This window comes from Neoarius graeffei, chromosome 18 (assembly GCF_027579695.1).
Source record: "Neoarius graeffei isolate fNeoGra1 chromosome 18, fNeoGra1.pri, whole genome shotgun sequence".
Classification (NCBI taxonomy): domain Eukaryota; kingdom Metazoa; phylum Chordata; class Actinopteri; order Siluriformes; family Ariidae; genus Neoarius; species Neoarius graeffei.
In genome coordinates this window covers 46,578,791-46,592,458 of record NC_083586.1, presented here as the reverse complement: position 1 = coordinate 46,592,458, position 13,668 = coordinate 46,578,791, and the positions used below count along the sequence as shown (strand labels likewise).

At 40.2% G+C, this 13,668-nt stretch overlaps 1 protein-coding gene across 1 annotated transcript; it reads right to left on the bottom strand.

Annotated features, from left to right (window-relative positions):
- Window positions 1–1,126: 1,126 nt before the first annotated feature.
- Window positions 1,127–13,337, bottom strand: cpb2 (carboxypeptidase B2 (plasma)). Its single transcript, XM_060899536.1, has 11 exons — window positions 13,243–13,337; window positions 12,806–12,881; window positions 11,248–11,372; window positions 11,014–11,122; window positions 10,311–10,412; window positions 9,980–10,084; window positions 7,968–8,078; window positions 6,873–6,963; window positions 2,273–2,481; window positions 2,008–2,086; window positions 1,127–1,314 (listed from the first exon to the last, which is right to left on the bottom strand). The coding sequence occupies exons 1-11, from the start codon at window positions 13,317–13,319 to the stop codon at window positions 1,127–1,129; spliced, it is 1,272 nt and encodes a 423-aa protein (XP_060755519.1). The 5' UTR covers window positions 13,320–13,337.
- Between the last annotated feature and the right edge of the window lie 331 nt (window positions 13,338–13,668).

Here is a 13,668-nt window from a genome sequence, read left to right as displayed (position 1 = left end):
GTCTTTTCTTTCCACCGTACTCCTCTCGGAGGTCTGAGGCAATCGGAGCCACTTAACTGACACGCACTCCTCCGTCGCCGCACTACACATGCGTAGTGACAAGTGAGCGAGCAAGCGTTAAGGGCCCCTGTTGAACTTATTGTAAAGTAAAGCGCATCAACGATCTGTGATCAGAGAATTACTTTGGTGTTTGTATTTGGTGTTTGTATTGGCGTGTTTTTTTTTTTTACTTTTCTTTGAAGTAAACTTTTATTTATTTTTGACTGGGCGGCCAAAAATTAAGGCTCGACGGCGCATTTATGAGTCGGCGGTAATAGCTCTTCTAGCCGTTATGACTCGGCGGGCCACCGAGTCATTAACGATAGTGGAGAACACTGATTCTAAGCAGATATGATTTTGTCGGATGTTTTGTATAAAGTTTTTAGTTATCAAATTGCAAAAAATAAAAATGCTGTTTCTTAAAATCCAGTGAATGTGGATAGAATAAAACAATTATTCCTCTCAATCTCGTTGTACATGGATTATAGCCAATTCAGTGCTACGCGCCTTGTCAGCTATCACCTTATGTACGACTCGATTTTGTGGAATAACTGCTAACTATCAAAAAAAATGGCATAAACTGTGATATTTTGGAACTGTATAGAGTGAAAACAACAACAACAACCTATGATTGATGACCGAGATCATGCTCGGCTTTTATTATTTAACGAATAAAAGTCTATTTTTGTGCAACGCCTTGGCCTTTGATTCTCTCTGGTGAGCAAATTTCCACAACAGTATCACAGTTCCTGCATTTCAATGCTATTCTTAATAATATGAAGGGAATTTCCTCTGAGAAAGCTGTGCCAATGCTGACTTGGTTGGCGAGACCGCCAAAGCCTTGTGCAACTATTTAAATTAACTCAAAGGAAAGTCGATGACGGTGTATTAAAAACAGTATTGGAACGCAGGCCTGGTGAACCACTGCACAGCACAGGTTCAGGTTTTTTCTACTCCATCACACACAGTACTGTATGTCCACCTTATCAAGCATGTTATTATGACCTGAGTGTGTTAAGAGTAGAAATAACATGAAACCTATGGAGGGCAGTGAGAACTTTTTAGCTGTTAAGGCTGAAGCACTGATTCATTGAAGTTTCTCAAGGACACGCACAGCGATGGTTTTGACCCCTGCTAGAGCTTCATTGCAGGCAACTGGGATCAAGCTTGGAGGAAGGAGGAAGCCGTACCGCCCTTTGTCTTGCAGCTCAAAGGTAAACGAATATTTAATGCCTAGATCATAGGCCCAGTCATCCGATCCCCCAGGAGCTAAATCTAATGAGAAAGAAAACAGGATGTGATATGGTGGAAGTGATGGTGGAAGGTGCATACTACCGTTCAAAAGTTGGGGGTCACTGAAATTTCCTTATTTTTGAAAGAAAAGCACTGTTCTTTTCAATGAAGATCACTTTAAACTAATCAGAAATCCACTCTATACATTGCTAATGTGGTAAATGACTATTCTAGCTGCAAATGTCTGGTTTTTGGTGCAATATCTCCATAGGTGTATAGAGGCCCATTTCCAGCAACTCTCACTCCAGTGTTCTAATGGTACAATGTGTTTGCTCATTGCCTCAGAAGGCTAATGGATGATTAGAAAACCCTTGTACAATCATGTTAGCACAGCTGAAAACAGTTGAGCTCTTTAGAGAAGCTATAAAACTGACCTTCCTTTGAGCAGATTGAGTTTCTGGAGCATCACATTTGTGGGGTCGATTAAATGCTCAAAATGGCCAGAAAAATGTCTTGACTATATTTTCTATTCATTTTACAACTTATGGTGGTAAATAAAAGTGTGACTTTTCATGGAAAACACAAAATGGTCTGGGTGACCCCAAACTTTTGAACGGTAGTGTATATATCAGCAAAAAATCTTTATTGCCCATCAGATGGACACTATTAAAAAAAAAAACAACTCAACCTTTTTTCAGCATAATGAACATATCTTAAAATAGGTAATAAGCTTACATATTGTTTGTGCTCCAGAACCATAGCGATACACATTTTTGTAATACCGATGTATTTTCGAGGATGCCTCCTGGACAAGCTTATTCTGCCAGGGAACACACACACACACACACACACACACACTGAAAAGTTTATCAAGGTCCCTCTGTCTATTTAACATCAGTATTAAAGGAATAGTTGAAAACAGATGAAATACAGATGAATATTCCCTTGTAAACACAGATACTTAAAAAAGGTATTTGTGTAAAAAGGTTTGTGTGTTAACCCTCACCAGCTCAGTGTAATTTGGGACCTGCTCCTTTGTGTAGGAGTACGGAAACAGCAGCATCTGCGAGTAGGAATGGATGGAGAAGTAAAGTTTGACAGAGTCCTTGTGGGAGCGTAAGAAATTGGCCACGGCTTGCACCTCCGGCTCGGACTCCGGATACTGCCCACAGTAAATATTAGAACAGGGGTTGCTAGACGCTCCCGTCGCTTCATCATGGAAGAATTAGGGAGCAAAAGAAGGGTTGATCAGAAAAGAGGATGTCAGCTCTTGCTTGTTTAAAAATAGTTTTTATCTTGATTATAGCTAAAGGAGCACTTCAGTGTTCCTTTTTCAATCTAAACTTTTTCGTCTGCATCTGTACTATATGTGTAGGTATCACAAATACTTCAAATGTCTCCCTGTACTGAGAACTTCAGTGCAATTCAAACTCACTTACACTCACCGGCTACTTTAATAGGAACTTGTTCTTGATTCTAAGATTCTTGTTCTTGGCTGCAGAAGTGGAACTCAATGTGGTTTTCTGCTGTTGCATGCTGAGATGCTTTTCTGCTCACCATGGTTGTAAAGAGTGTTCATACGAGTTACTATATCCTTCCTGGCAGCTCAAAACGATCTGGCCATTTTCCTCTGATCTCTCTTATCAACGAGATGTTTCCACCCACAGAACTGTCACTCACTCGATGTTTTTTGTTTTTCGCAATTTACTTACTTACTCACTCATAATTGTCTTCTGTGAGGTTTTTGTTTGTTTTGCATTTGTATGTATGTATCTGTGTGTCATATAAGCTACTGGATCCCTTAATTTCCTTCAGGATGAAGGGAGGGAAGAAAGAAAGAAAGAAAGAAAGAAAGAAAGAAAGAAAGAAAGAAAGAAAGAATATAAGTAAACTACGTAAAGTAAATTACTTTACTTACTTAAAGTAAGCAAGTAACTAAGTTAAGTAACTAAGTAAGTAAAGTAATTTTCTCTTTCTTTCTTTCTTTCTTTCTTTCTTTCTTTCTTTCTTTCTTTCTTTCTTCCCGGAGGAAATGAAGGCATCCAATAATTTATATGACACACAGATACACACATACAAATGCAAGACAAACAAAAACCTCACAGCAGACAATTGTGAGTGAGTAAGTGAGTAACTAAGCAAGTAAATAACTAAAGTAAGCAAGCAAGCAACTAAGTAAGCAAAGTAAGTAAGTAAGCAAGCAAGCAACTAAGTAAGCAAAGTAAGTAAGTAAATAAGTAAGCAAGCAACTAAGTAAATAAGAAAGTAAGCAAGCAAGCAACTAAGTAAGTAAAGTAAATAAGCAAGCAAGGTAAGTAAAGTAAGTAAAGTAAATAAGCAAGCAAGCAAGTAAAGTAAGTAAATAAGTAAATTAACTAAGTAAGCAAGTCAGGTAAGTAAGTAAAGTAAATAAGCAAGCAAGTAAGGTAAGTAAGTAAAGTAAGCAAGTAAGTAAATAAGTAAGTAAAGTAAGTAAGTAAATAAGCAAGCAAGTAAAGTAAGTAAATAAGTAAATTAACTAAGTATGCAAGTAAGGTAAGTAAGTAAAGTAAATAAGCAAGCAAGTAAAGTAAGTAAAGTAAGCAAGTAAGTAAAGTAAGCAATTAAGCAAGTAAGTAACTAAGTAACAAAGTCAGTAAGGTAAGTAAGTAAAGTAAGGTAAATAAGTAAGTAAAGTAAATAAGCAACCAAGTAAAGTAAGTAAATAAGTAAATTAACTAAGTAAGCAAGTAAGGTAAGTAAGTAAAGTAAATAAGCAAGTAAGTAAATAAGTAAGTTAAGTAAGTAAGCAAGTAAGGTAAGAAAGTAAAATAAATAAGCAAGTAAGTAAGCAAGTAAGTAAAGTAAGCAATTAAGCAAGTAAGTAACTAAGGAACAAAGTCAGTAAGGTAAGTAAGTAAAGTAAGTAAGCAAGCAAGCAAGTAAAGTAAGTAAATAAGTAAGTAAAGTAAGTAAGCAAGTAAGGTAAGTCTCATCTCATCTCATTATCTCTAGCCGCTTTATCCTTCTACAGGGTCGCAGGCAAGCTGGAGCCTATCCCAGCTGACTACGGGCGAAAGGCGGGGTACACCCTGGACAAGTCGCCAGGTCATCACAGGGCTGACACATAGACACACACAACCATTCACACTCACATTCACACCTACGGTCAATTTCGAGTCACCAGTTAACCTAACCTGCATGTCTTTGGACTGTGGGGGAAACCGGAGCACCCGGAGGAAACCCACGCGGACACGGGGAGAACATGCAAACTCCACACAGAAAGGCCCTTGCCGGCCCCGGGGCTCGAACCCAGGACCTTCTTGCTGTGAGGCGACAGCGCTAACCACTACACCACCGTGCCGCCCAGTAAGGTAAGTAAGTAAAGTAAATAAGCAAGCAAGTAAAGTAAGTAAATAAGTAAGTTAAGTAAGTAAGCAAGTAAGGTAAGAAAGTAAAATAAATAAGCAAGTAAGTAAAGTAAGTAAAGTAAGCAAGTAAGTAAAGTAAGCAATTAAGCAAGTAAGTAACTAAGTAACAAAGTCAGTAAGGTAAGTAAGTAAAGTAAGGTAAATAAGTAAGTAAAGTAAATAAGCAACCAAGTAAAGTAAGTAAATAAGTAAATTAACTAAGTAAGCAAGTAAGGTAAGTAAGTAAAGTAAATAAGCAAGTAAGTAAATAAGTAAGTTAAGTAAGTAAGCAAGTAAGGTAAGAAAGTAAAATAAATAAGCAAGTAAGTAAGCAAGTAAGTAAAGTAAGCAATTAAGCAAGTAAGTAACTAAGTAACAAAGTCAGTAAGGTAAGTAAGTAAAGTAAGTAAGCAAGCAAGCAAGTAAAGTAAGTAAATAAGTAAGTAAAGTAAGTAAGCAAGTAAGGTAAGTAAGTAAAGTAAATAAGCAAGCAAGTAAAGTAAGTAAATAAGTAAGTTAACTAAGTAAGCAAGTAAGGTAAGTAAGTAAGGTAAGTAAGTAAGCAAGCAAGTAAGGTAAGTAAATAAGTAAGAAAAGTAAGTAAGCAAGTAAGGTGAGTAAGTAACGAAGTAAGTAAAGTAAATAAGTAAGAAAGAAAGTAAGCAAGTAAGTAACTAAGTAACAAAGTCAGTAAAGTAAGTAAAAGTATGTAAGCAAGTATTTATCTATCTTAATCTAATCTAATGTAATGAATCGAGGTTAATGTGACCACACACTGTATCATAGCAATATGTACATGTTAATATATTAATATATTGTTTTTTTCCGTTTCCGGTTGAGAGTACATCATGCACATTCTGGCTGCCGCTTCTCACCGGAGCTTTTTTATTTTCTTTTCTCTCTCTCTTTTTTTATGTTTGTGTAGTTTGATGTTTCTTTGAGTGTTTTTGTCCTCTGGTTGTGCTGTAGCTCCGGACCCAGTTTTGGGCGTCTGTTCCCTCCAGGCCTTGGTTCGTCGTGGGTGATGCCTGTGCTCCTCACTATGGACTGCAGTGAGCTCGTTGCTCATTTTAACATCGTGGTTGTCCAGTGCTCTGTGCAGCAGTGCTTTATTGCTTGGCGTGGTGTTCCGAGTGATGTTGCTCGGTGGCGTCGCAGTGGCTGTGCAGGCGGTTTGGGACGTACCGACGCTCTGCGTGGCGGTGCTTCTGTGCTCGCTTTGTGGATCCATGGTGTGCTGTTCCGAGTGATGTTGCTGGCGGCGACACGGCGGCTGTGCTGGTGGCGTGGGACTTGTTTTTGTGCGCCTTTTGGTGGGACTGTGGCTGCTACACCATTGGAATGACATCCTGGCCTCTATTGGCCCTTTTCCACTACCCTTTTTCAGCTCACTTCAGCTCGCTTCAGCTCACTTCAGCCCGACACGGCTCGCGTTTCGACTACCAAAAACCAGCACGACTCAGCTCGCTTCAGCCCTGCTTAGCCCCTAAAACTCGCACCGTTTTGGAGTGGGGCTGAAGCGAGCCAAGCCGTGCCGAGTGAGGTTGGGGGCGTGAGCAGACACTCCCCTGTGCACTGATTGGTGAGGAGGAGTGTCCTCACATGCCCACACACGCCCCGCGAGCGCGCTGGGATCTGTAAACACTGCAAACCCGGAAGGAGAATAATTACGAATTACGAGAATTTCTGAAGCCTTATGCGCCTCGCCTCATCTATACGCTCTTGGCAGTATCTGTCCGCGTTGTCGGTGACAACAAGCCACAGCACCAAGACCAGCAACACTAACGACTCCATGTCCTCCATGTTTATTGTTTACTATTCGGGTCGTGAGACTACCGCTTAAAAGATCACTGATGTCACTGTTTGCGCTGCTTAACGACATCACCTGACGTCCACCCACTTTCGCTAACTCCACCCAATGTGTCCACAGCGCGGTTGTAGTCGAAATGCAACGCCAACAGCCCCACTCAGCCCGACTCAGCACGGCACGGCTCAGCCCGACTCAGCCGCGTTTGTAGTGGAAAAGCGGCATATTTGGTAGACTTTTTTTTTTTAATTATTTATTTGTTTGTTCCCTATAATTGTAAAGCGAGCTTGGGTTTTGAGAAAGGCGCTATATAAATTGAAATTATTATTATTAGTAGTAGTAGTTTGTCATTAATGCCTGAAGTGAAGAATTACAGTGTAGGAATTCCAGGGTTTATCACTCACTGCACCAGTTGGCATCAAAGTTCCTGTTCAGGTCGACTCCGACACAGACACTGTCCTCCCTCACTGACCGGTTCTTCCTCCACATGCGGTTCTGTACAGTAAGACCCGACACACAGTGCTGAAGCAAAGCATTAACATGACCAACAACAAGGTCTATATTTAGACAACAAAATGTATATACTCTCCCATGTCTCCCATTGTGTCCCCATCACCTGGAGCTTGTTTCTCCTTCACTATTCATGTTGTGAAGACTTAACTTTTTGCCATGAGCTTGTCATTCACCTCTTAACCCATATCTTTGTTTAATTTGGGGCTTGTTATGATTGCTTTGTGTAGTTTGCTGCATTATAGTTCTGTTTTCTGTTTTGTTGGTGTTATGAGATTTGTGCCCAATAACCAATATTTTTACCATCATCACAAAAATACTGTATATTAAAACTATATTATATTGAAATGCGCTTACACTTGTCCATCATGTGTTCAACACTAACTTGATTGGACGTGTTTCTTGCCTGATGAGTTACAACTCTGTGCAAGTAAATAATATTTAGAAATTACCTTCGGTTCCTATAGTGTGATGATAGAACCACTTCTGAGCTATTTTTATTATGTTACTATCTGTTACAGTATGATGTCAAATTACTACTATTTAAAGCATTTTAACATCTCATCTCATCTCATTGTCTGTAGCCGCTTTATCCTGTTCTACAGGGTCGCAGGCAAGCTGGAGCCTATCCCAGCTGACTACGGGCGAAAGGCGGGGTACACCCTGGACAAGTCGCCAGGTCATCACAGGGCTGACACATAGACACAGACAACCATTCACACCCACATTCACACCTACGGTCAATTTAGAGTCACCAGTTAACCTAACCTGCATGCCTTTGGACTGTGGGGGAAACCGGAGCACCCAGAGGAAACCCACACGGACACGGGGAGAACATGCAAACTCCGCACAGAAAGGCCCTCGCCGGCCACGGGGCTCGAACCCGGACCTTCTTGCTGTGAGGCGACAGCGCTAACCACTACACCACCGTGCTGCCCGCATTTTAACATAATTTCAAAAATTCTATATGTAAGACACAAAGGTCTTACTGTCGTCCATGTGTACTTGTAACCATCTGGATTCATGACTGGTAAGATGTAAATGTCCATCTTGTCCAGCATTGTGGTGATGTCGCGGTTTTCCTTGTAAAATGTAAGAGCCTGAGGAAGGACAAGGACAACATACACTGTTTTACTTACAATTGTGAGGGGTTTCATCTCAGAAAATCAGATTTTTACCAGAAACAAATTTCATATAAAGTTGTGTTTTTAATACTGCTTTGAGAGGAAGCCATGAAATATTATCCATTTTTCCACTTAAGGCGTGTTTAGGCAGTTGACCAGACAAAAAAATCTTAAGACATATCTATCTATCTATCTATCTATCTATCTATCTATCTATCTATCTATCTATCTATCTATCTATCTATCCTAATGTATTATTTGATCTACATTCACTGGATATGAGCAATCGCGTGCTCTGATTGGCTACACTACTACTAGACTATCAGCTCATATACCATGAGTAGAGAAAAACAAAATGGCAGAACACGTTGCTAAACCAATCGAGGACAAAATAAAACTCTACTTGAAAACAAGCCCCCCCCAAAAAATACAAAAAAGCAACAAAATATGGAATGAAAATATTTGATGGTAAAAACGTACTGTATCTTTTTTTATTATTATTGTAAGATTTTTCACAAATTGCTCCTGTCATTTCGCCAACTTGTTTACATTCTAAGCGGAAATGATTTTGTCAGCCATCTTGTTTAAAGTTTTTATCGACTGAATTTGCAAAAAATAAAAATGCTCTGTTTCTCAAAATCCAGTGAATGTGGATAGAATAAAACAGTTATTCCACTCAATCTTGTCGTACATGGCTGAAAGCCAACCCGGCGCTCTGCGCCTCGTCGACTATCGGCTCATGTACGACTCGATTTCGTGGAATAACTTGAATATTACGTAATGTAATATGTTGTCATTTCCACATAAAATAACCATTTAAGGACTGATATTTGATAAGCTTGAGTAAAGTTCGACTCTCGTTCGTGAGGAAACAAAAGACACCCAAGAGTGCAAAAAACTTTTGCTTTGGTACTGAAAATCTGGTTCTAAAGAGGTTGCAAGCTTATTAATAACAAGATACAGAAATGTGTTTCAGCAACATTATTTACCACTTGCTTTGACCTCTTGGTGATAAGGAGACGTCAAGAAGAAGAATGTGTTAGGGCTGCGTACCGGTACTGTACCGTGAAAATCGATTCGGTACAGGTCCAAAATACCGGATCATGAAGTACCGGTACTGTACCGATATAAATTTACACCAAGTATCTGCTTATTTTGTGACTGAAGATGCGCAAATCCTACCACAAAGATGAAAATTTAGCACTGGAAAAGACGTAAAATGCCGCGCTGAAACTTGAAATCAGAGCCATCTTTGATTTGAGATCCTCTCGCCACAGTCTCACGAGACATTGCGAGAGCTTGGCTGATCCAGCGTTCTGATTGGTCAAAAAGACTCAAAAGCAGGTCAGCCATTTTTCCTTTGCTGGCATTGGCGGCCTTTGTTGCTTTGTGTAATTTTGCCGCGCAAGTTAAAGGCCGCGGACTGCGCCGAGTGAATTTGTTTGTCATGCCACGTGGGAAGACCAGTCAGGTCTGGGATCACGTAACAAAGCTTTCAGGGGGCCAGAACACAAGTTGTCTCGCTGTGAGACAACTTATGACTTTTTGTCCCAAGTTAACTAAGTGTGAGACTGAGAGGGTGACTGAGAAGTGAGGTAGGAAGCCTAGTTATGTTCCGTTTTCTTTGAATAAAGATACTGACAAGTTGTCAACAGTTTATTAATGTTTCTGTCATTATTGAAGAAGTTCAGAAGAACACATGTTAATTTGTCAAATTGTTCAGGTACAGGTCCGGACCTGTACCTAAACCTCTGTACCGGTACGTGTACCTGTACCTGATGTTACGTTTAGGTACGCAGCCCTAGAATGTCTTAAATAATCATTTTAAAAACAATATTGTGCTTGAATTTGTTCCTAGAAAGCTAGGTAAATCTTACATATTTGATGAACCAAAGGCAAAAAACAGGTGAGATCCACTCTCTGGCATGAATCCCACAATCCATCCACATGGCTTTATCCACTGGGCCTCGTCTTCCTGACAGCTACAACACAAACGAACGTTCGTTCAAATGAATCATCTAGAAATCTGATTCTTTTGGCTTATCTAGACTTGTAAAACCAGCTAGAGTTTAAAGGAGCCCTTCTTCTAAAGGATTAATTGTTAATAAAACATGAAAAAGATGAACCGTGCTGTTTCATGTTGGAAGTCTTGTTTGAGTTGTACAGTATTTCCTTGAAGGAATAAGAAATAAAATCGACAAAATTTACCTTCAAGACATAAAGTGGATTTTTCTCGAATGACGAGCCAATCAGAATGAGTTTGGTCATGTTGGGATGGCTTTGGCTTGTTATATTGACCCAATGATAAATCTGGATAAAAACATGAAATGATCAAATGAACACAACTCTCATAACGACTGAGTAATACAATTTCTTTCTTTCTTTTTGGTTGGGGTTTTATCGCATCGCTCCTGTAGAGGACGGCCCCATGAGGACAGTTGAGGGTTACACCTGGAGGACGCTCTGGACTCTTACAGTAATGCTTTTATGGCTGAGGACTACAGTTAACTTGCTAACTTTAGGACTGCAGTTGTCATGAACAGTTTTGCACTCAAGTTTCCATCAATGAAGAGTTACAACATCAACGAAACTGACTTCATGTTAAAACTGTTAATGTTATAGTCATGCTGTCTCTTGTTGCCCAAATGAGGATGGGTTCCCTTTTGAGTCTGGTTCCTCTCGAGGTTTCTTCCTCATGTCGTCTGAGGGAGTTTTTCCTTGCCACCGTCCGTCACCACAGGCTTGCTCATTGGGGATAGATTAGGGACAAAATTAGCTCATGTTTTAAGTCGTTCAAATTCTGTAAAGCTGCTTTGCGACAATGTTTATTGTTAAAAGCGCGATACAAATAAACTTGACTTGACTTTCTTTCTTTCTGACGTTAACATGTTCAATTAAATTCTTGACTTACGTCTTCTAAAGAGTAATATCTTTCATAATTTGTGCCGCCGCTCTTGGGATCTCCCGTGTTGTTCTGGGTCTGTTCCTGGATCAGATGCTGCGTGTTCTCCAACATGACTCTGCACAAACCACAACATGTCTGAGATTCAGTTCACAGTCTTTGCAGCATTTGTGTCAGATACTCTGAGATCAGAGTTACATTAGAATATAACTCAGCAGGATTTCTTGAAGAAAGCTGCTTTACCTGAAGGTGAATCCATGTGTGTTTAGCAGCTCAGTGACTCGTGTCATGCTGCTGGATTGGACGTACAGATGGACATTTGTGTTCACTGTGATGTGACTGGGAGACACCGGCTGCCACAGCTCCGTCTGATCCACAGCATTACACAGTAAACCCATATTAATGACACAGAAATTGTATATCATCCACTTTCATGCTTTACACGGGTCAGAAGTTTAAAACGCAGTGCAGTACATTGGATGAAGGCTCAGATGGATGCTGTTGCATTATGGATACTGACATACACAATGATGATTGTTCTGAGTACTTGAACATCCTAAAAAGTCTTTCTTTTCTCCTTGCTATTTTAATTTTAATCTTGGACTCTACTGTCTCATCTCATCTCATTATCTCTAGCCGCTTTATCCTTCTACAGGGTCGCAGGCAAGCTGGAGCCTATCCCAGCTGACTACGGGCGAAAGGCGGGGTACACCCTGGACAAGTCGCCAGGTCATCACAGGGCTGACACATAGACACAGACAACCATTCACACTCACATTCACACCTACGCTCAATTTAGAGTCACCAGTTAACCTAACCTGCATGTCTTTGGACTGTGGGGGAAACCGGAGCACCCGGAGGAAACCCACGCGGACACGGGGAGAACATGCAAACTCCGCACAGAAAGGCCCTCGCCGGCCCCGGGGCTCGAACCCAGGACCTTCTTGCTGTGAGGCGACAGCGCTAACCACTACACCACCGTGCCGCCGGACTCTACTGTATGCTCGAAAATTTGACATACTCAGTAAACTCTATTTTGTCTTATTAACTTCAGGACAGAAAAAACAAGAGACACTGGTACGAGAACAGAGGTTATAACAGAAACTAACTTGCTTCTCAGACGTTCAACGACATTCTTTGTCTTTTTTCAGCTGTTCCTGTTAGGGGTCGCTACAGCAGATCTGTTCTACATATTTGATTTGGCATAGGTTTTACACCAGGGTTGGGACCAGTATCAAGTATGTACTGGCTTGTGCAATCCCAGTGGCTGGGTATTTTACCTAAGCTGCATGTCTTTGGACTGTGGGGGAAACCGGAGCACCCGGAGGAAACCCACGCGGACACGGGGAGAACATACAAAGTCCACACAGAAAGGCCTTCGTCAGCCACTGGGCTCAAACCCAGAACCTTCTTGCTGTGAGGCGACAGTGCTAACCACGACACCACCGTGCCGCCATATATTCAACAACATTAAATGTAAAAATAAATGGTAAAAAGTACGAGGTGTCATTCTTTAATAAACAAGAAATCCATTTCTATTTATTAAAGATAGCTGGAAATCGATGTGGTATAAAAGGATTAAAATGCTTTCAGATGTTTAGGATCTGATCTTATTGGAAAATAATCAACAGCAGGATGCTACACGTGGTTGTGCTTTGCGTCACACTACTCTATCGTTGATTTCTTTTTTCCGACAAAAGCAAGACTCCAAGTGGTTTATTCCTTACATATGTACTTTAAGGAGCTGAATGTACATACTCGTGTGTGTGTGTGTGTGTGTGTGTGTGTGTGCAGTACGTGCCTCATTATGGCTGGATATATTCTGCAGTAGGCTCACTTGGTCCTGCGTTGTAGCAGTGATGGACAGAACTTTGTTTCTGATTTATAGAAGAAAAGCAAAACCATGGAATTCAGATCAAGATGTTTTTGCACAAAGATCTGTGACATCATGACTGAGGCATTTGTAGATATAACACATTTGGTTACAGTAGAGTAGTTTGTGCAACCGTGAACTCCTTTCCAATATGAACCTTAAGCATCTTGCATGTATTCATGTCTGTTTCACATCAATAATCAAACTTTCCACAAATTCTACAAACAAAGCTCTCGGTAAAACCTCACACGAAACATGGCCGATCTCAGTTTTCGGTATGATCTGTAGGACAGAATCAAACTGACAAGGGTTTATTAAACCGGGAAAGAGAAATGGAGGAGCAAAGTATGAAAAAGTGTACTTACTGTTCTGATGTACAAAAACATTTTCTCAGAACGCAATGAAAATATATTAAAACAGCCAATAAAGCCAGAGATCTCATCTTTGGTCTGTTGGTTTATAACACTCTTGTGCAATAGTGAGACAGTGAACAGTATTGATTTGGACATGTTGACATTACTAGTTAAACTTTTGCTGTTTTCCCTTAAAGAAAAAAAAAGTTCCACACATACAGTATGTATATGCTTAAATATATCATCATTGCACAATCTTTTGTGTTTAATTCACTTTAAAACTCTTGGATTAGTAGCTACAGCAGGACATAAATGAGTTAACAACTCAAAAGGTTACTGAGAATTGTGTTGGACATAACATAAACTTATTTCTTCAGAGGTGGACAAAGTACCCAACTCCATTACTTAAGTGAAAGCATACGGTACATGTCAACCTTT